Source organism: Oncorhynchus mykiss, chromosome 6 (genome assembly GCF_057628025.1).
Source record: "Oncorhynchus mykiss isolate SJ-2025 chromosome 6, ASM5762802v1, whole genome shotgun sequence".
Classification (NCBI taxonomy): domain Eukaryota; kingdom Metazoa; phylum Chordata; class Actinopteri; order Salmoniformes; family Salmonidae; genus Oncorhynchus; species Oncorhynchus mykiss.
Genome location: NC_143027.1, coordinates 81673649 through 81697526, shown reverse-complemented (window position 1 = coordinate 81697526; position 23878 = coordinate 81673649). Strand labels below are relative to the sequence as shown.

The 23878-nt window shown below is 45.9% G+C and overlaps 2 protein-coding genes across 7 annotated transcripts in view; one reads left to right on the top strand and one right to left on the bottom strand.

Moving 5' to 3' along the window:
- Positions 1 to 42: 42 nt before the first annotated feature.
- Positions 43 to 23436, top strand: LOC110506838 (tubulin, gamma complex associated protein 4). Its single transcript, XM_090239072.1, has 18 exons — positions 43 to 353; positions 723 to 851; positions 2274 to 2396; positions 2487 to 2540; positions 3191 to 3247; positions 4011 to 4090; positions 4435 to 4636; positions 5231 to 5396; positions 5771 to 5895; positions 6103 to 6153; positions 6376 to 6481; positions 6867 to 6974; positions 8591 to 8735; positions 12223 to 12400; positions 12960 to 13094; positions 13441 to 13557; positions 13697 to 13836; positions 23092 to 23436. The coding sequence occupies exons 1-18, from the start codon at positions 276 to 278 to the stop codon at positions 23096 to 23098; spliced, it is 2001 nt and encodes a 666-aa protein (XP_090095198.1). The 5' UTR covers positions 43 to 275; the 3' UTR covers positions 23099 to 23436.
- LOC110506150 (TP53-binding protein 1) overlaps positions 23426 to 23878 on the bottom strand; it is a 65533-nt gene continuing 65080 nt past the window's right edge. For all 6 annotated transcript variants that reach the window (XM_090239065.1, XM_090239069.1, XM_090239067.1 and 3 more), the window contains one exon: positions 23426 to 23878. In XM_090239065.1, coding sequence (XP_090095191.1) covers positions 23682 to 23878 — 197 coding nt within the window. In that variant the 3' untranslated portion in view covers positions 23426 to 23681.

Below are 23878 nucleotides of genomic sequence, written 5' to 3'. Positions count from 1 at the left end.
TACTTCGAGATCATTTATATATATGTTGGGGGGGTTTAGATAGAAAAAAATGATCATTACAGTAGCTAAATCAATCGTACAAGGGAAGAAAACGTTTAATGAACTTATGTGGAAACCAAAGGAAAGACTACAATTTCCATAATTCTTCACTCTCGTCATTGACACGTCATCGGGTTGCGGCGGCGACAGAATCGGCAGTGTTGTGATTGAATGACAGGCTCAACAGTGCAATTTATGTAAACTTTGACCTGATATACGATTTTAAGTTAATTAAAATGATTCACGAGCTCTTGTTGGCGTTAAGTGGATACCCTGGGACTATATTCACATGGAACAAACGGACAGGTTTACAGGTATATCGGGATAACGTTACCTACCTAACTACAGTACAAAGCTAGCTCTACAAAGTACAAACACCGCTGCAAGAAGCTGGCTAGCTATGTGAATTTTTTTTCCCTCAAGTAGCTAGCTAGTGCAACTAGCTAGTAACCTTATGAATTGTTTTATTTTCTGCTTTTGTTGGCACCCATCACTATTTTTTTTCTATTGTTGCTGTATGTACACTTCACTATAGTTTTGTTTAGTGGCTGGTAGTAAGTGTGACATGCATCCTACTGAACCTTACTCCACGATGTACATATAGCTAACTGAACCATAGTTCAAGAATGCACTGTTAAGGAGTTATGAGTAAGGGGTTAACTGAACCTCTGCTACTCCTGTAGGTCTCCCAGGACCTGCCCTTTCTCCATCCCAGTGAGACCAGTGTCCTGAACCGCCTCTGCAAACTGGGATCCGATTACATTCGCTTCACAGAGTTCATAGAGCAACACACAGGCCATGTCCACCAGCAGGTGAGATAAATACCCAGAAGATGGAGTGCCAAAAGCATTTTCCTCTTCTCACTTCCTTCGTTATAACATCTGCTTAAAAATGTGAATGTGACCAATAAAATGTGATTTGATTTGGAATCGAGGAGACCGTTGAAGGATATCTGGGGTTCCGTCTCCAATGTTCTCCCTGCTTGTCTCTTACTTTTTAATAAGGTGAAGACTTGAGGAAAACTACGATTGAAGCTCGATATACTCAGGCTTTTATAAAACTAGCCAGCTTCAATTAGCTTCACATTCCAGCTCATACATCATCAGTACTACAACGGTGGATGTTGCTCGTCCGCATGCCGCTAACTCTAGCAGCGGCATGTCGCATGTTGCTGGTCGAACGCCAAACTCTTCATTGAGACAATGCTGAAACCATCAATCAATGGGAGAGTCAGTGCCACATTTTCATTTCTGCCGAAATTAACATGAAAGATAAGTTATCTTGCAAATTCAGCAGGCTATGATGTGAAATAGGCTAATAATGCTGTTTTTGATGTGCTTTGGTGTGCTTATCTATGCACACAAGCACCTTTTTTCCCCAATCCTATCAGTAAAAATGTTTTTGTCATGCAAAAGTTTTACTGTGGGTGAACCTTCAAATGCATCTTGTCATTACTAAATGTGTAATGTGATGGGTGTCTTAATATATATATTTTTACATAAACGCTTGATTAATTACATATTTAATCGCTCAAAACATCTAGGAACTCGTAAATCTCCGACTTCAGTACATTCTAAACAACTGGAAAGTAAAAAAAATGTAGCTCCGACTGGGGAAAAATCGATTTGAATGATCATCCAACTCGGAATTCCAACTCGGGCCTTTTTCTAAAAGTCAGACTTTCTGACCTTTAGATCACTGACGTTATGATTTGACCTCATATTTATCCGTGTTCCTAGTTGTATTTAACGTGGCATCAGACACTTCATTCAGGATAAATATAGTAAGCCCTGAGTTATCCTACCCCAGAACAGGTTAGTTCTGAAGGATTCATTGCCATAGAAATGTACCTGGCTAAAAGGTGAGCCTCTTTCATCTTGACCGGTTATTCCAGGTTGAACAAAGTTACTTTGCTAACTCCTCAAACCTGATTCGTAGTATACCTCTCTGGAATAAAAAGCGAACTCAATGGAGAATCTCCATTGAAAATGGTTTTTAGTGCAGAATTACACTTAATCTGTGTCTGGGAAACCTCCCCTTAGATGGGTTTATATTTTTAATCCTGATTAACTGGTTAAATTCTGTGAGAGTCGGTGACAATGAATCTAAACCAACTTTAGAGTGAGTGCCATGTGTTGTTGTTTTTTAGATTAAGATGTACTAGTATTACAGCAAATACTAATCAGATATAGCTAAATACTATAGTCTTAACAAGCTGTGATTGTACTTTGCAGGAGCACCACTCCATTCAGACAAACCAGGCCGGACTCAATGGGGTTTACCTGCGGGCTTTCTGCACGGGACTGGACTCCATGCTACAGCCTTATAGACAGGCTCTCCTGGACCTCGAACAAGAGGTACCGAAGATCATTTACAAAATGCACTGTAGCACTAATTAATACAATGCACATTCATAATAAATCCCACTATTGTCCTCTTCATTGCAGTTTCTTGGCGACCCGCATCTCTCCATTTCTCATGTGAATTATATGTTGGATCAGGTAATGCCAGTTACTGTTTTTACTAGTTTTTCTGATTTAGATTTGCTTGTTGTACATTTGAAGTAGAATTAATTGTTTTAGACCTTTAAAGCGGTAATCCTTAATGGTGAAAGAGTTTAGGATATTACAACAACAAACAAGTTACTGCAAGCTACAAACACTGTTTTTCCCCCTCAAACGTCTTTGCACGCGATAAAACAGAACAATATGTACTGCACGTTTTTTCTTTGACCACACTGCTCGACGCACCTCACCTCCATTTCATCCACAAGACAAAAACAATAACAAAGTGCTGGGGGTGTACAGTGGCGCTGCCACCCTTCCACCCCTCCCCTGATTGGAGTAAACTAACGGACAAAAATACTTCAACTGCTACTTTCGCTCACATGTACTGTACATGTAGTTTACTAATTATACATATATTCCTAATTTCCTCTTTCTCCAAGTGCTGGATTTTCATCCACAGCATCCAATCCAGACAGTGGTGCTGTTTCCTCTAATGCGGATTCCATCTTTAAATGTCAACTTTCACACCTACAGTCATAAGATCCACAGTATCTTTCAATATGTCATGAATGTAATTAGGAAATAAAATATTAATTTAACAATATACCCTAGTCATTTTATGTAATCATGTTGTTCTTCTCCAGTTTCAGTTGCTGTTTCCCTCTGTTATGGTGGTGGTGGAGACAATAAAGTCCCAGAAGGTAAGGGCATTACAATGGAGACCAATACAGTCCCAGAAGGTTAGGGCATTACAATGGAGACAAGACAGTCCCAGAAGGTAAGGGCATTACAATGGAGACAATACAGTCCCAGAAGGTAAGGGCATTACAATGGAGACAATACAGTCCCAGAAGGTAAGGGCATTACAATGGAGACAATACAGTCCCAGAAGGTAAGGGCATTACAATGGAGACGATACAGTCCCAGAAGGTAAGGGCATTACAATGGAGACAATACAGTCCCAGAAGGTAAGGGCATTACAATGGAGACGAGACTGTCCCAGAAGGTAAGGAAGGGCATTACAATGGAGACGAGACAGTCCCAGAAGATAAGGGCATTACAATGGAGACAAGACAAGAGTCCCAGAAGGTGAAGGCATTACAATGGAGATGAGACAATACAGTCCCAGAAGATAAGGGCATGATATGACTGAGAAATCACACAAACACAATTACTTTGGAGGAAATGATTTAAGACACTCATAAAGCACTTTTCATACACCCATAGCGCTCTACAAAAACTTTGTGTTCTCAAAGGTCAACACATTTCTGATGTGACTTAGTTTAGAATTTTTCTGTAACAATACCATCTTTCTACCAATTTAAAGTTCATCATGGTGGCTGCTGTGGTACAGGGGCGCAAAGTTGTCACAGCGCTCAGAGCAGAGTGCATCATGGGTAGGCACAGTTGAATCAATTAGTGTGGAATATGGAAATGAGGTCATATCCTGTATGTTCTAATTAGATCCACGGCTGTCAGATCCTGGAGACGGTGTACAAGCACAGCTGTGGAGGTCTGCCCCCTGTTCGCATGGCCCTGGAGAAGTAAGTTACGGCCACAACTTTTTCAATCAAATGTAAAGTTAGCCTCATATAGAAGCTTTATGCATTGTTTATGCTATTACTTGGATCTATGCTGCATGTGTGGTGTCATCCTGAAACTGATGCTGCAGAGTGAAATATGCATGCCATATTTCCAGGCAAAACCTGAAGGGGTTATTAAGATCCCAGGGTGTGTATTTTTTAAAATGAGTTATTTCTCCCCTGGATAAATCATTCCCATGACACATGTCATCCCCTCCTACACATAAACACTTGAATCTATACTGATACCTGGCTGGTGTTTCTTAGGGCAACACAACATAAATTATCTCTGTCTGTCTACACAGGATCCTGGCGGTGTGCCACGGGGTGATGTACAAGCAGCTGGCGGCGTGGATGCTGCACGGTCTGCTGCTGGACCAGAGTGAGGAGTTCTATGTGAAGCAGGGGCCCAGCGCTGGAGGGGCCGCCGCCAACCAGGAGGAGGACGAGGAGGACCTGGGGATTGGAGGCCTCAGCGGTAAACAGCTGAAAGAACTACAGGACCTGGTGAGAGCTCTTATGTTAAGATTCAGGATCAGCTTATATCTTCCTCAAATCTTAACTGGCTGATCTAAGGTAAGAGGAAAAACTGATTCTAGATCAGCATCTATTGTCAATTGCATCCATGTTTCCAGCTGAGAGAACTACAGAATCTAGCGAGATGGCGGGTAGAAGTTTCCTTAGGCACAGCTTCAGGTTCAGTTTATATCTTCCCCAAAATCCTAAACTTAAATATCGGGTGGGGAGGCAAAACTGACCTAAGATCAGTGTCTATGGGTAATTTCATCCTACTTCATACCTTGGCACTTTATCTGTCCACCTGGATTTGAAGTGCTTGCGTTAGTGTAAAGCTTGCACCACTACTGTTGGAGTAAAGATTGTAGGATGGATAAGATCTAAAAGTCTGTATGTACTTCCAGTCAGTTTCAGGAGGCTGATTTGGGTCATGTTCATAAGGCACAAAGCAGGGAAAAACTAACTGAAACAGGGAGTGAGTACCCAGACTGGTCCAATAAGACATGCTCATTTTGGTTTTCTGTTTGAAAATGTTTTCCATTGTGTTCCCTAATGAACGATGCTGTTGTCTGTATTCTGTTGTAGAGGCTGATAGAGGAAGAGAACATGCTGGCTCCGTCCCTGCAGCAGTTCTCTCTGCGGGCTGAGATGCTGCCCTCCTACGTCCCCATCCGCGTGGCTGAGAAGATCCTCTTCGTGGGGGAGTCCGTCCAGATGTTTGAGAACCACAACCACAGCCCGTCCAGAGCTGGTGAGAACCTGGTCCACACATGTACCTTTGTTATTAGCTGTAGCTACGTTTCACGTTGACTTGTTAAGGATTTAGCTACAGTAGGGAAACAGTAGAGGGAGGAGAAAGGGGGCGTTTTCTGTCTTTTCACCCTCACTCAGGTAAGCACCATTAGTACTATTGCTGATTTTGGCATCTATTTGGTTTGCTTTGGTTGCTACGCTTCTCTAAAAACTTCAACAACAAAAAAATCACGAACTATCTCGCCAAGCACTACTTCAATGTAACATATTGCGACAATATCACTTCAGGAGATCCACGTTCAACTTGGAATGAAAGATTTTGGAAGATTTGATGGATCATGTTTTCCTCCCTCTGTGTGTGTTTGTGTCCAGGCTCTATACTGAAGCACCAGGAGGACATGTTTGCAACAGAGCTGCACCGTCTCAAACAGCAGCCCCTCTTCAGCCTAGTGGACTTTGAGAACCTCATAGACGGCATCCGCAGCACCGTGGCAGAGGTGGGCTTCGCACTTCACCATATCTGAGGAAATGTCAGATATGTGTTTGTAACGTCTGCTGCAACTTCCCACTATCAGCTGGACAAAAAGGTCCTGTTCTATTCAGTTGATATTAGGGCCATATTCATCTCAATAACTCCATACATTAGTCGTCGGTATGTGAATCCAATCAACAGTTGGTGAATGAATGTATCCTTCTATTTGCAGCACCTGTGGACATTAATGGTGGAGGAATCTGATCTCCTGGGGCAACTGAAGGTTTGTATTTGGACTATCTAGCTGTGACAGTACAGTTGATTTCAGATTGTTAGTGGTCATGTTTGAGCTCGACTACATTGCTGTCGGACTGCTGAGAATCACGTATCTACAAATCCCCTTGCATCTCAAATAACTACTCCTTATGTGATCAAGATGAGTGATTCTGTGCCTCGCCTTGTTAAAGCTGACCCCTCAAACACGCCCGTTTCTCTTTCCCTGTAGATCATAAAGGACTTTTACCTGTTGGGCCGTGGCGAGCTGTACCAGGTGTTCATTGACCACGCTCAGCACATGCTCAAGACCCCGCCCACGGCTGTCACTGAACACGGTATGTTTACAGATCCTGGATCAGTTTACTCTAACAGACATCTAAACTTGATAGCGCATTCTACCTCTTAAGGGCCTACTTCATCTTATGGAAAATTCCCCCTTTATTCAATCACAAACCATGGTCCTTTTGGAATACTTAAAAATGCAGTTTAAACTGGATCCTAACTTCCTCCCTTTCTTGAAGTGATCACTGATCTAACACTGTGGCTAGGTCAAAGTAGGGGTTCCAGTAAATATCTTTCACCAACCCAGTCATTTCTGATTGTTGTTATTCCAAGGAAGGAAGGAAGGATGCAGTACAGAAGAATATGAACAGGTTCATGTGTATTGCAGTCATTCTTTGGATCTAACAGTGGCTGTTTTCTCCATCCCTTCTTCCACAGACGTAAATGTGGCCTTTCAGCAGGCTGCCCACAAGGTGTTGTTGGACGACGACAACCTCCTGCCTCTCCTGCACCTCACCATCGACTACCAGGGGAAGGAGAGCAAAGGTTTGTTCCTCAGAGTGGCTTTTCATTGGAGCAGAAACCCTCTACTAGGAGTCTAGGAGATCTAACTGTATGTTTAACTAGAGCTGCTTAGAGTTCTCTTTTCACTCCCTACTAGACCTGGGCTCAGTACATGTTCATATGAGTATTTGTTTTTGAAATACTTATTTTCAGTGTATTTTGTAATACATGCCAATACATTAAGTGTATTTCCAAATGCATTCCAATATTCAGCTAGTTGTATTTTCAAAGAAAATATTTACTTTGAAATGTCTTTTGAAAGTCATTGAAATACCCTAAATAGTATTTGAACACAGGTCTGCTCCCTACTACCCCATGGCCTTAACTTAACTTCCATGTTTGCAGATCTGTAATGTGGCGGAAGGTCCACCATGACACTTCTTATACCTTTTTATACCATTCAGATCTGTAAACATGGAAAGGTCAGGGCCAAGGGGAAGGGGTAAGGAACATATTGGGACCGGCGGCTGTGTGCTCCAGTATATTTTCTTGTAACCAGTTGCTGCCATCTGGTGGCTAACTGTAAGACAGTCTATACATGCCTGTCTTGGTCATCTCTCCCTCATCTCTCCTGCTATAACCTGGGAACACCAGATGAGAGAAGGCAATCTGATGGATGTGTACTGGGAAGTCACCTGGTATCTTTTTAAAAGCAGACGAGAAAAGAAGGCTGTTGAACTTGGCACCCTAATCCACATAATAGTGCACTATTCTTCACAAAGTTCTGGTCTACCCAGTGTGTGCCATCTTGTGAACAATGTGATGGAGTGGATCAGAGTATGTGGAGAGAGGAATGGAGTGTGTTATTTGGCTGAATTAAAAAAAAAAATAAAAAAAAAATGTAGGATCGTTGGAGAGAATCCCAGTTGCGCTCCGGTACTGTTCAGTCACAACCTCAGGCCATGCTCTGTCCACCATTTTTCATTTCCTTCATCACCATTCTTTTATTAAGGTCTGTTGTGTTGTATTTATTCAGCCTACCCCACCACTAATGCACAGAGATGTTGATATGAGTCGACCAAGAAATCTGTCACAGGCTGTATAATTGATGACAAGACAACCAATGTGGCCATGCAGCTGCACCAGAGACGTTTTGGTTTCTATATAGGCTATTGTTAAAAATTGTCTAAGTTTTTAACATTACTAAAGTTGTCTATCAAGTGTAAAATTTTAGTTCAACAGAACCAGTTACAACTGACGTATCTGATCATCAATCAATTAGAGAAAAAGCTACTTGTTTTTAACACAGTGGCCACAACCTATCACCTAGGTAGGTGCTTGTTTAGTAGCCTATGTTGAACCTTCTTATGACAGCCTACTTCAAAAACAAATGGTACATAGTCACAAAAGTATATGGGGTGTTTGTTAAATTCTTTTTAACCAAAAAATGAATGGGGTGAATTTGGAGCAGCAGTTTTTATTTGTTTGTTCCTGTGAGCGTTTTAAAAATATTTTTTTAGCAGAGCAGGAGGAAGGATGTTGAGCGGCAGAGTGGTTAACTAAGACCGTTCCATGAGTGAGATTTCAAACGCCTCAACTCTCCTGACATACTCTGGTGTGGAGCCATCCTGTGGCTAACGGTATGATTGTGTTCTCAGATGTCACAGGGACCAGGGAAGGGGCCACTCCCCCACAGGAGTCCTCCCCCAGGGAGGTGCCCCTTACGGGCTGGGCTGCTCTGGGCTTGGCCTACAAGGTCCAGTGGCCCCTGCACATCCTCTTCACCCCTGCCGTTCTGGAGAAGTGAGTATTGTACAGCAGGCAACGCCTGCCTCCCAAATGGTCCCTTATTCCCTATATAGTGCACTACTTTTGACCAGGGTCCAATGTGATAGCTGCAGGACCCGTAACAGTGGAGAATTTTAGCCTCGTGCTTCAATGCTCTTAGTAGTTGTGGAAATCGACACAATATTGCTTTTTACTTTGTGCATTGCTGACTCTACCTTTAACATGAAGTGATATCCATTAGCAAATGTTTGTGCAAACAGACAATGGAATATTTAAACATTACACTCCCAGTTTATTAGGTACACCACCCCGTTCACGAAAATGGATCTTCCTACAGACAGTGAGTCTGTGGCTTGCTATATAATGCAGGTAGACAGGCATTGAGGCATTCAGTTACTGTTCGATTGAACGTTAGAATGGGCAAAATGACTGACCTAAGTGACTGGTATGATCGTCGCTGCCAGGCGTGCCGGATCCAGTATCTCACAAACGGCCGCCCTCCTGGGCTTTTCACACATAATAGTGTCTAGGGTTTACAGAGAATGGTGTGACAAACAAAAAAACATCCAGTCAGTGTCAGTCCTGTGGGCAAAAACTGCTCGTTGATGAGAGGTTGAAGGAGAATGGTAAGAATCATGCAATCTAACAGTTGGGCCACAAACAGGCAAATAACGGTGCAGTACAACAGTGGTCTGCAGTACGGCTTCTCGGAACGCAGAACTCGCCAACCTTTGTCACAGATGGGCTATTGCAGCAGACGACCACACTGGGTTCCACTCCTAACAGGTAAAAACAGGAAGAGTGGCTCCAGTGGGCAGGCCATCACCAACACTGGACAATTGAGGAGTGGAAAAACATTGCCTGGTCCGACGAATCCCGGTTCCTGTTGCATCATGTTGATGGCAGATGTAGGATGAGTCCATGGAACCCATCCTGCCTGGTGTCAATGGTACAGTAGACCATAGCCAATCTGCAGTAACTGCATGGTGCCATCATGTCAGCATGGAACAACATCCCTGTGGAACATTTCCGGCTTGTAGAATCCATTCCCCAAAGAATTCAGGCTCATAACTCATCTTGGAAAAACGTAATGATTTCTTATTTAAATATTGAAAGAGCTGGGGCTACTGAGAGAAACAAAACAGTGCTGTTTCAGGCCATGTGGTAAACAACAGTGCACTGTGGATGGAGGTGTGAGCATGCGGGTCTGGACAGAGGAGATGTAGTCGTTGATTGTGTGCATCTGTAAGTTGTTGTTTCTTAGGTCTGTATTTGGTTATTAACTAAAAAAGTGAATTTGGGCTGTTCTGGAGGCAAAGGGGTGTCTGACCCAGTACTAGATGGGTATACCTAATACACTGGCCAGTGAGTGTATATAACCATTGTTTGTACCGTCATGTTTTCGTATTGCATTCCTCACAAGTTTTCTGATCATATTTGGGGCGGCAGGGTAGCCTAGTGGTTAGAGCGTTGGACTAGTAACTGGAAGGTTTCAAGTTCAAACCCCCGAGCTGACAAGGTAAAAATCTGTTGTTCTGCCCCTGAACAGGCAGTTAACCCACTGTTTCTAGGCTGTCATTGTAAATAAGAATTTGTTCTTAACTGACTTGCCTAGTTAAATAAAGGTTAAAAAAAATAATATATAACTGTTTTTATTTTCCTTATGATCAGTTGTGTCCGATTCAGTCTTAGCTAGTCTTCCTGAAACTGACACTATCGTCATGGCATATTCACGACCGTGTCCTGTCCCCCAGGTATAATGTAATATCCCTGACTCTGTCCTGTCTCCCTGGTATAATGTAATATCCCTGACTCTGTCCTGTCTCCCTGGTATAATGTAATATCCCTGACTCTGTCCTGTCTCCCTGGTATAATGTAATATCCCTGACTCTGTCCTGTCTCCCTGGTATAATGTAATATCCCTGACTCTGTCCTGTCTCCCTGGTATAATGTAATATCCCTGACTCTGTCCTGTCTCCCAGGTATAATGTAATATCCCTGACTCTGTCCTGTCCCCCAGGTATAATGTAATATCCCTGACTCTGTCCTGTCTCCCTGGTATAATGTAATATCCCTGACTCTGTCCTGTCCCCCAGGTATAATGTAATATCCCTGACTCTGTCCTGTCTCCCTGGTATAATGTAATATCCCTGACTCTGTCCTGTCTCCCTGGTATAATGTAATATCCCTGACTCTGTCCTGTCTCCCTGGTATAATGTAATATCCCTGACTCTGTCCTGTCCCCCAGGTATAATGTAATATCCCTGACTCTGTCCTGTCCCCCAGGTATAATGTAATATCCCTGACTCTGTCCTGTCCCCCAGGTATAATGTAATATCCCTGACTCTGTCCTGTCTCCCTGGTATAATGTAATATCCCTGACTCTGTCCTGTCCCCCAGGTATAATGTAATATCCCTGACTCTGTCCTGTCTCCCTGGTATAATGTAATATCCCTGACTCTGTCCTGTCTCCCTGGTATAATGTAATATCCCTGACTCTGTCCTGTCTCCCTGGTATAATGTAATATCCCTGACTCTGTCCTGTCTCCCTGGTATAATGTAATATCCCTGACTCTGTCCTGTCCCCCAGGTATAATGTAATATCCCTGACTCTGTCCTGTCTCCCTGGTATAATGTAATATCCCTGACTCTGTCCTGTCTCCCTGGTATAATGTAATATCCCTGACTCTGTCCTGTCTCCCTGGTATAATGTAATATCCCTGACTCTGTCCTGTCCCCCAGGTATAATGTAATATCCCTGACTCTGTCCTGTCTCCCAGGTATAATGTAATATCCCTGACTCTGTCCTGTCTCCCAGGTATAATGTAATATCCCTGACTCTGTCCTGTCTCCCTGGTATAATGTGATATCCCTGACTCTGTCCTGTCTCCCTGGTATAATGTAATATCCCTGACTCTGTCCTGTCTCCCTGGTATAATGTAATATCCCTGACTCTGTCCTGTCCCCCAGGTATAATGTAATATCCCTGACTCTGTCCTGTCTCCCAGGTATAATGTAATATCCCTGACTCTGTCTTGTCTCCCAGGTATAATGTAATATCCCTGACTCTGTCCTGTCCCCCAGGTATAATGTAATATCCCTGACTCTGTCCTGTCTCCCTGGTATAATGTAATATCCCTGACTCTGTCCTGTCTCCCAGGTATAATGTAATATCCCTGACTCTGTCCTGTCTCCCTGGTATAATGTAATATCCCTGACTCTGTCCTGTCCCCCAGGTATAATGTAATATCCCTGACTCTGTCCTGTCTCCCTGGTATAATGTAATATCCCTGACTCTGTCCTGTCTCCCAGGTATAATGTAATATCCCTGACTCTGTCCTGTCTCCCAGGTATAATGTAATATCCCTGACTCTGTCCTGTCTCCCAGGTATAATGTAATATCCCTGACTCTGTCCTGACTCCCAGGTATAATGTAATATCCCTGACTCTGTCCTGTCTCCCTGGTATAATGTAATATCCCTGACTCTGTCCTGTCTCCCAGGTATAATGTGATATTTCGTTACCTGCTGAGTGTGCGGCGGGTGCAGTCTGAGCTGCAGCACTGCTGGGCTTTACAGATGCAGAGGAAACACCTCAAATCCAACCAGACAGATGCTGTCAAGTGGAGGCTACGTAACCACATGGCTTTCCTGGTGGACAATCTGCAGTACTACCTACAGGTGATTATATCTCCAGGAAATAACAAGTGTCATTTAGCAGTGAGTGCATACGTTTTCATACTTGTCCCCCGTGGGAATCGAACCCACAACCCTGGCTTTCCAAGTGCCATGCTCTACCAACTGAGCCACACGGAACCACAACCACGTGTCATCTGTACATCCAAAGACTAAGTACTGTACAGTGCATCTGGTCTGTTTTTAAGAATAGAGAGCAGTAGTAAAGACAAGACTGTATAGTTTTTTTACCTGTTCATATTCAGCTTTGGGAGGAAATTTGAGAGGCTCAATGCACCACACTCAGTTTACCATGGCCATATTAATGCAAACAAGCATTCCTTTCTTTGTTCTACAACTACAATGCACATTTGTTTTTGCTGCTCGGACCCTCTTTCAAAACTGGTCCCATATCTGTATAGCCAGCTCAAAGTTGGTCATAGGAGTTGGCAAGACAACACATCTATTCCTATGACCAGGCTATGAATGACCTTGTTGTTGGTGCCATATTTCTAACATGGCTGTGCTGCTCCTCTCTCATCCTCTCTCCTCCCTCCTCTCTCAGGTGGACGTGCTGGAGTCTCAGTTCTCTCAGCTGCTGCAGCAGATCAACTCCACCAGAGACTTTGAGAGCATCCGGCTGGCCCACGACCACTTCCTTAGCAACCTGCTAGCACAGTCCTTCATCCTGCTCAAGCCAGTTAGCGTCTCAATTTATTAGCATTTGATGTGAATACAATGTGGCAGTAATTTAAGGCCACTTCAACGTCTTCTTTATTGCAGTCACGTTATGCAGATGATCAGATTGCCATGTCACTTTGATATGGTTCCTGACAAGGTAACCACTTACCTGACCAGGTAACCACTTACTTGACCCAATGGCACAACGCGACTGAAATGAAGACAACCTTGAACGTGTTATTGCGTGTTGAGTGCTAATCATGCATAACAACACTATCAAATTAGGATTCAGCCTTGAATGACCACTTAGCTATGGTTTCCCATTCATTTTTGAATTTTGTCTAATGTCTTCTCTCCTATCCCAGGTGTTCCACTGTCTGAATGAGATCCTGGAGCTGTGTCACAACTTCTGCTCATTGGTCAGCCAGAACGTGGCTCCGCTGGATGAGAGAGGAACAGCCCAACTGGACATCTTGGTCAAGGTAAGGCTGTCTGCTAGAACTGCTAACAATAACCTTTCACCCATTGTCACGCCTATATTACTATATTATAGTAATTGCTTGTAGTCTTTGGTGCTAAATGGCCAATGCAAACAATGAAGTACTTCATCTGTAATTTCAGGGTTTCAGTCGTCAGTCCTTCCTGCTCTTCAAGATCCTGTCAGGTGTCAGAAACCACCAGATCAACTCTGACCTGGCTCAGCTGCTGCTCAGGCTGGACTACAACAAGTACTACACCCAGTCAGGAGGCACCCTGGGCAGGTAGGGGACCTGACATGACACTACACTACACCCTGGGCAGGTAGGGACCAGACATGACACTACACTGCACCCTGGGCAGGTAGGGACCAGACATGACACTACACTGCACCCTGGGCAGGTAGGGACCAGACATGACACTACACTGCACCCTGGGCAGGTATTGACCTGACATGACACTACACTACACTACACCCTGGGCAGGGAGGGACCAGACATGACACCACTGCACCCTGGGCAGGTATTGACCTGACATGACACTACACTACACTACACCCTGGGCAGGTAGGGACCAGACATGACACTACACTACACCCTGGGCAGGAGGGACCAGACATGACACTACACTACACCCTGGGCAGGTAGGGACCAGACATGACACTACACTGCACCCTGGGCAGGTATTGACCTGACATGACACTACACTACACCCTGGGCAGGTATGGACCTGACATGACACTACACTACACCCTGGGCAGGGAGGGACCAGACATGACACCACTGCACCCTGGGCAGGTATTGACCTGACATGACACTACACTACACCCTGGGCAGGTAAGGACCAGACATGACACTACACTGCACCCTGGGCAGGTATTGACCTGACATGACACTACACTACACCCTGGGCAGGTAGGGACCAGACATGACACTACACTACACCCTGGGCAGGTAGGGACCAGACATGACACTACACTGCACCCTGGGCAGGTAGGGACCAGACATGACACTACACTGCACCCTGGGCAGGTATTGACCTGACATGACACTACACTACACCCTGGGCAGGTAAGGACCAGACATGACACTACACTACACCCTGGGCAGGTATTGACCTGACATGACACTACACTACACCCTGGGCAGGGAGGGACCAGACATGACACCACTGCACCCTGGGCAGGTATTGACCTGACATGACACTACACTACACCCTGGGCAGGTAAGGACCAGACATGACACTACACTGCACCCTGGGCAGGTATTGACCTGATATGACACTACACTACACCCTGGGCAGGTAGGGACCTGACATGACACTACACTACACCCTGGGCAGGTAAGGACCAGACATGACACTACACTGCACCCTGGGCAGGTATTGACCTGATATGACACTACACTACACCCTGGGCAGGTAGGGACCAGACATGACACTACACTACACACTGGGCAGGTAGGGACCAGACATGACACTACACTACACCCTGGGCAGGTAGGGACCAGACATGACACTACACTACACCCTGGGCAGGTAGGGACCAGACATGACACTACACTGCACCCTGGGCAGGTAAGGACCAGACATGACACTACACTGCACCCTGGGCAGGTAGGGACCAGACATGACACTACACTGCACCCTGGGCAGGTATTGACCTGACATGACACTACACTACACCCTGGGCAGGGAGGGACCAGACATGACACTACACTACACCCTGGGCAGGTAGGGACCAGACATGACACTACACTACACCCTGGGCAGGTATTGACCTGACATGACACTACACTACACCCTGGGCAGGTAGGGACCTGACATGACACTACACTACACCCTGGGCAGGTAGGGACCAGACATGACACTACACTACACACTGGGCAGGTAGGGACCAGACATGACACTACACTACACCCTGGGCAGGTAGGGACCAGACATGACACTACACTACACCCTGGGCAGGAGGGACCAGACATGACACTACACTACACCCTGGGCAGGTAGGGACCAGACATGACACTACACTGCACCCTGGGCAGGTAGGGACCAGACATGACACTACACTACACCCTGGGCAGGAGGGACCAGACATGACACTACACTACACCCTGGGCAGGAGGGACCAGACATGACACTACACTACACCCTGGGCAGGAGGGACCAGACATGACACTACACTACACCCTGGGCAGGTAGGGACCAGACATGACACTACACTACACCCTGGGCAGGTAGGGACCAGACATGACACTACACTACACCCTGGGCAGGAGGGACCAGACATGACACTACACTACACCCTGGGCAGGTAGGGACCAGACATGACACTACACTGCACCCTGGGCAGGTAGGGACCAGACATGACACTACACTACACCCTGGGCAGGTAGGGACCAGACATGACACTACACTGCACCCTGGGCAGGTATTGACCTGACATGACACTACACTACACCCTGGGCAGGTAGGGACCTGACATGACACTACACTACACCCTGGGCAGGTAGGGACCAGACATGACACTACACTACACACTGGGCAGGTAGGGACCAGACATGACACTACACTACACCCTGGGCAGGTAGGGACCAGACATGACACTACACTACACCCTGGGCAGGAGGGACCAGACATGACACTACACTACACCCTGGGCAGGTAGGGACCAGACATGACACTACACTGCACCCTGGGCATGTAGGGACCAGACATGACACTACACTACACCCTGGGCAGGTAGGGACCAGACATGACACTACACTGCACCCTGGGCAGGTAGGGACCAGACATGACACTACACCCTGGGCAGGTAGGGACCAGACATGACACTACACCCTGGGCAGGTAGGGACCAGACATGACACTACACTACACCCTGGGCAGGTAGGGACCAGACATGACACTACACTACACCCTGGGCAGGTAGGGACCAGACATGACACTACACTACACACTGGGCAGGTAGGGACCAGACATGACACTACACTACACCCTGGGCAGGCAGGGACCAGACATGACACTACACTACACCCTGGGCAGGAGGGACCAGACATGACACTACACTACACCCTGGGCATGTAGGGACCAGACATGACACTACACTACACCCTGGGCAGGTAGGGACCAGACATGACACTACACTGCACCCTGGGCAGGTAGGGACCAGACATGACACTACACTACACCCTGGGCAGGTAGGGACCAGACATGACACTACACCCTGGGCAGGTAGGGACCAGACATGACACTACACCCTGGGCAGGTAGGGACCAGACATGACACTACACTACACCCTGGGCAGGTAGGGACCAGACATGACACTACACCCTGGGCAGGTATTGACCTGACATGACACTACACTACACCCTGGGCAGGTAGGGACCTGACATGACACTACACTACACCCTGGGCAGGTAGGGACCAGACATGACACTACACTACACACTGGGCAGGTAGGGACCAGACATGACACTACACTACACCCTGGGCAGGTAGGGACCAGACATGACACTACACTACACCCTGGGCAGGAGGGACCAGACATGACACTACACTACACCCTGGGCAGGTAGGGACCAGACATGACACTACACTGCACCCTGGGCAGGTAGGGACCAGACATGACACTACACTACACACTGGGCAGGTAGGGACCAGACATGACACTACACTACACCCTGGGCAGGTAGGGACCAGACATGACACTACACTACACCCTGGGCAGGAGGGACCAGACATGACACTACACTACACCCTGGGCAGGTAGGGACCAGACATGACACTACACTGCACCCTGGGCAGGTATTGACCTGACATGACACTACACTACACCCTGGGCAGGTAGGGACCTGACATGACACTACACTACACCCTGGGCAGGTAGGGACCAGACATGACACTACACTACACACTGGGCAGGTAGGGACCAGACATGACACTACACTACACCCTGGGCAGGTAGGGACCAGACATGACACTACACTACACCCTGGGCAGGAGGGACCAGACATGACACTACACTACACCCTGGGCAGGTAGGGACCAGACATGACACTACACTGCACCCTGGGCATGTAGGGACCAGACATGACACTACACTACACCCTGGGCAGGTAGGGACCAGACATGACACTACACTGCACCCTGGGCAGGTAGGGACCAGACATGACACTACACCCTGGGCAGGTAGGGACCAGACATGACACTACACCCTGGGCAGGTAGGGACCAGACATGACACTACACTACACCCTGGGCAGGTAGGGACCAGACATGACACTACACTACACCCTGGGCAGGTAGGGACCAGACATGACACTACACTACACCCTGGGCAGGCAGGGACCAGACATGACACTACACTACACCCTGGGCAGGAGGGACCAGACATGACACTACACTACACCCTGGGCATGTAGGGACCAGACATGACACTACACTACACCCTGGGCAGGTAGGGACCAGACATGACACTACACTGCACCCTGGGCAGGTAGGGACCAGACATGACACTACACTACACCCTGGGCAGGTAGGGACCAGACATGACACTACACCCTGGGCAGGTAGGGACCAGACATGACACTACACCCTGGGCAGGTAGGGACCAGACATGACACTACACTACACCCTGGGCAGGTAGGGACCAGACATGACACTACACCCTGGGCAGGTATTGACCTGACATGACACTACACTACACCCTGGGCAGGTATTGACCTGACAAGACACTACACTACACCCTGGGCAGGTATTGACCTGACATGACACTACACTACACCCTGGGCAGGTATTGACCTGACAAGACACTACACTACACCCTGGGCAGGTATTGACCTGACAAGACACTACACTACACCCTGGGCAGGTAGGGAGGGACCTGACATGATGCGATCACCTCCCCCTCTACCAATCCTAACCAATCGTGGGGAACAGAGCCGGCCGGTCCTGTCCTCCCTGGGGCCCTAAGCAAAATTCTGCTAAGGGCCCCTCCTACCTGACCTGTAAACCATTTGCCATTGTCACACCTGACACCCCAGTGCTCCCACTACAATCCTCCCTCCTTTAAAACAGTTTGCTCCATCTGTCAGTCTAAGAATAAGTAGACCTATACAGAACAGAATGAGGTATAAACAAACAATATTTAATTAATATATGTTCTATAGAATCTTATGATAATTGAATATTAACATAAATAAGAAATTGTAGAAAATAATCCAATATAACAGTGACCTTTGGCTCTGCTGCCTGGTAATTAGTCCAGTCCTCACATGTAGCTTTGTCTATACAATGTAAACATAAGCCTATAGGCTCTGGCTGCAGCTATATGTCTTAAAATAGTCAAATAAAACCTATACAGCTGTGTGATTAACTTAGGTTCCCTCTACAGCCTGGGCATTTTCAGCATCAGCATGGACACCAGTCTATCTGGACTGTCTGGAAGACATGGAGAAAGTATGTCACATAGTTATGTAAGCAGTCATTTACACACATGCACTTCTGCCATACAATCTGACAATGTTACTAAGTGTCCAAACATTTGAATTCAAATCTTACCATCAAAATATTCCTCTTCTGCTCATTCTTGATGCAAAGTCATCAAAGGACATGTGTTTCCCCACGTCATGATGGCCAGACCACCCAAACCTTCCTGAGACATGGAAGACCTCAGGTAGCTTTCGATGAGCTTTTATTTTGAAAAGCTCCTCTCTGCCGATTCTACTGTTACTGGTAGAGTGACTGCAGTACTTAGGGCCGTCCAGAGGTTAGGATAGAGCTCCTCCAGGTTGTTCTCACAGAGAAAGGAAAGGCAGTCATCTGATGGCAGATCAGGTACATTCTGAATCTCATGTGCCAGATCCATTCCACTGATGTCACAGACATCTCTGAAGGTTAGAGAGTTTAACTTCCATGCACTGAGCCTTAAGATTCACTGGACATCTGAGAGGCAGTACTGAAGTTCAGCAATACTCCATATTTGGTTTTCACCTGGTTGAGTGTTTCAAATCTCTCATCCGTGGATGTCACAGCAGAGTCGATCACAATGTTGAAGTAGTTGACTTCAAGGTTTTTCAGTGCGTCAGTCACTGGTTCATCAGGAGCCTCGTAGCTGAAATATCTCTTGCTGTTTCTGTCTCTTCTCTTTCAGAAAAGCCCCCACATGAATTTCTTCACAAATGTTGTTGTCTGGGCCTCAGAGAATCCAGTTTCCCGGTGCCTTTGCATTTGAGATTAAATTCACGGCAATATTCAACTGCATTGAGGCGGATTGGAGGAGCTTGTTCACTTTGTTTGTTATTGTCAGTATCTCACACCATACGACACAGCAAATCAAGAAGCGGTAGGACCCAACTTCCTCTGCAAGTGCTTGTGCCTCCACTTTGGCCATAGGATCGTTGATCGTCTGTCTGGCTTCCAGTAATGCCTCCCGAACCTCAGAAGTCTGATACCTGATTGCATGAAGACTTTGGAGCCTACTCTCCCATCTTGTGAAGCCTGATACCTGATTGCATGAAGACTTTGGAGCCTACTCTCCCATCTTGTGAAGCCTGATACCTGATTGCATGAAGACTTTGGAGCCTACTCTCCCATCTTGTGAAGCCTGATACCTGATTGCATGAAGACTTTGGAGCCTACTCTCCCATCTTGTGTCACTCGGTTATGTTCATGTGTTTCTTCAAAACACTCCATCTTTGTGTGCCAGCTGAAAATAAGGTGAAGAGCTTTTGCACATGCCCAAATGTTTAGAGTAGGTGCGCCACATGGGATGAACACGACTCTGGGATTTTTTTGGAGCAGTCTGGCTTTACTCCTTGGTGCTTGCCCTTCATGTTGGTCCCATTATCATAAGCTTGCCCTCTGCAATCTTCAAATGGAATCTTCAGCTCGTTCAGCTTATCTAAGATGACAGTGCACAGATTCAAGCCTGTTGTAACCTCAACATTCACAAAGCCAAGGAAGTGCACCTTGATCTCTGGCTTTCCCTTAAAGCCACGCTTCTCAGAATAATGGACATTTGCTCCTGGTGACTAATGTCAGGTTCAAGATAATGGAGAAGTACTTTGAGTCATCATTGCTTCTAGAATCTTGTCACTCACAATCTGTATCAGCTCATTCTGTGTGCGCTTCCCAAGGTAATGAACATGTGTCTCTCCATCTTTAATTTTGCTGAGATGATTTTCCATAACGGGGTCAAATTTTGCCAGTAATTCAACCTCCTTTTAGGAAGTTTCCATTCTGGTTGGAAGAGTTTGTCTGATGAACCACAGAATGCTAGGTTTCTTTCAGCCAGAGACTGGGTGATACTTATTAAACGTGTAAAGACATCTCGCCATCTCTTTCTTTCAGCCTCCAAAATTGTCATTTGTATCTGGTCAAGAGTCTGTCCCCGACTTAGGCGCAGATCAAGTTCTCTCCACTTAATCATATTGTTTGTGTTCAGGACTATCCTCACGGTGTTTCAGAATGGCGTTGATATTTGACCAGTCATTCACGCCTTCCTTTATTATTTTGTAGTCTTTAGTTAAAAAGAATTTACAGCTAAAACAATGCAGTGTTTTTGGTTATGAAAGCCAGCTCCTGGTAATCTTTTCCCCATTTAGCCAGCTCCTGGTAAATCTTTTCTCCATTTAGCCAGCTCCTGGTAATCTTTTCTCCATTTAGCCAGCTCCTGGTAAATCTTTTCTCCATTTAGCCAGCTCCTGGTAATCTTTTCCCCATTTAGCCAGCTCCTGGTAATCTTTTCCCCATTTAGCCAGCTCCTGGTAATCTTTTCCCCAATTAGCCAGCTCCTGGTAATCTTTTCCCCATTTTAGCCAGCTCCTGGTAATCTTTTCCCCAATTAGCCAGCTCCTGGTAATCTTTTCCCCATTTAGCCAGCTCCTGGTAATCTTTTCCCCATTTAGCCAGCTCCTGGTAATCTTTTCCCTATTTAGCCAGCTCCTGGTAATCTTTTCCCCATTTAGCCAGCTCCTGGTAATCTTTTCCCCAATTAGCCAGCTCCTGGTAATCTTTTCCCCATTTAGCCAGCTCCTGGTCATCTTTCCCCATTTGACAGCTGTCTCTGTAATAAGCCTGATGGAAACCTCTTCTAGACTTGTCTTTAGGTTAAGAAAAATCTAGTCCTAGTTTGAATGGACCTCAGCGCACCAACTCAGTCCTCATAAAGTCTGTTAAGACTGGGGGCCAATCTGCTGGGTTATTTGGTGGAGCATCAACTGTTCTATTATGGTCTGAGCTGCTTGTATCTGATGCTGGCTGTACACCTCTGGTTGTGCTAGTACTGGCTGAGGCTGCCTGTACTTCACCTGGGTCTGTGTTAGTGCTTGTCGACGACGGCTGTATTGGGTCTGTGTTAGTACTTGCTGAAGACGGCAGTACTGGGTCTGTGTTTGTATTTGCTGAAGACGGCAGTACTGGGTCTGTGTTTGTATTTGCTGAAGACGGCAATACTGGGTCTGTGTTTGTATTTGCTGAAGACGGCTGTACTGGGTCTGTGTTTGTATTTGCTGAAGACGACAGTACTGGGTCTGTGTTTGTATTTGCTGAAGACGGCAGTACTGGGTCTGTGTTTGTATTTGCTGAAGACGGCAGTACTGGGTCTGTGTTTGTATTTGCTGAAGACGGCTGTACAGGGTCTAGTTCTGGCTGAGGCTGGATGTGGATCAACGGAGTCTGTGCTTGTACTGACTGATGATCCAGCATCTCCACTACTGACAAACTTAAGCATAGCACCTGTAAATTATAGATGAATAGTATTAATTTTATCATCTGCATCAGGCTCATTCAAACTGGCTTCCCCAGATTTCCTTTTATACATTTTCAAATAGAAAATACTATTTATACTATGGCTTGGCTGAATACTTGGTTATTATTACTGAGAGATGTGCATCCATATTGCCCAGTATATCAACTTTTAAATTCAATATATACATCAATAGTCCAGAGTTGTAACTAAACCTTGACTGAGAGACTAGATAATCATTGTCTTGTTTTAAAATTGTGTGCCTATGAGGAGTGCCATCACACCCATATATTGTCTGGACTGGCTTTTACAGAGGTTGCTGCTGGAAAGCGTGAGTTTAATTTCGTGCACATCTTTTCTGAGCTGCAGTTTATAAACACTGTTTTCCTTTGCATTTCACTCTCTCATTTGTCTGGCAAGCAACAGACAGACCAGGAGATGCACTGCCCAGCAAGGTTAGCAAGACAGACTAGAGAGATGCACTGCAAGCTAGTACATCAACGTTACTGTTATTTGGAGAGCACACAAGTTTACCCGATTGCTGATCCCGCAATTCACTCTCATGGTGTTTTCTCCTTTCGTGACCAGAAGGATAGTTCCACTTCTTCCTCTCATCGAAGTTGTAAACATTGACACCCGCTTTGACACGAGGGGAGGCGGGGCCCTACGCAACTTGCGTAGTGCTGCTCGGCTCTGGTGGGGGAAATGCTAAACTGACCCAAGATCAGCGTCTAGGGGGAACTTAACCCTGCACACCCCTCAACACTGATACCTGTATTTTGCCTTCCTTTGCAGTTTCTGATTGGGAGAGAAAATGGAGGATGATTTTCAGATGAGGTCTTCAGTAACAAGCGTTCCAGACCATTTATCTTCAAGTCGGATGGAAGGACTTGAAAATCAGTATGTTGTTGCATAACCCCATTGTGTCAATGATTATTCTGTATGGTTCCTCTAGCCTGGTCCCAGATCGGTTTGCTCTGTATGAGTTGGCTATACAGCACAAACCGATTTGAGAACAGGCTGTTTCAATCAGATACAATAGGGTAAGTAACAGAGCTTGTATAAATTGTAAATACTGTATCATTAATGTGTGTGCCTTTTCATGAAGAAACAGACAAATAAACCATAATTAAAATGAAAGTCAGTTTATTATTCCATAAAAACAGACAGGTTAAAACTATATACAGTAGCATGCAATAGAACTGACACAATACATTTAACGTGGTTGACGGTGTGTATGTAGGTACAAGTTGCTCCTAAGCACTGACACAGGGTCAGATATCACCCCTCATAATGATTGCGAGTTGGGAAACTGATTCCAGATCTGAGGATAAGGGCATCATCTACCTACAATAAACCTGTATGTGCGCGAAGGGAGGCTTGGATTAGGATGAGGGTGGGGATGTGTAGTCATGACGATATTGGGGGTTGCTATGGTATCCCAGGCGCTCCCCACAGATTAGACTGTGGATTAGCCACTCGGGCGACACCATGGGTACTTCCTGTGATGTCACACTCTTCAGAACCAATGGCGGACAGGTGCGGTCTGTGACCACCACATCAAACTTGCCCACAGGAATGT

Bases quoted from the DNA above. Each gene is read 5' to 3' on its own strand.
- LOC110506838 (XM_090239072.1), top strand. From the start codon at position 276: ATGATTCACGAGCTCTTGTTGGCGTTAAGTGGATACCCTGGGACTATA. The intron at 4,637-5,230 runs GTGAGAGCTCTT...ATTCTGTTGTAG, and splicing joins TGAAAGAACTACAGGACCTG to AGGCTGATAGAGGAAGAGAA. The intron at 8,736-12,222 runs GTGAGTATTGTA...CCTGTCTCCCAG, and splicing joins ACCCCTGCCGTTCTGGAGAA to GTATAATGTGATATTTCGTT.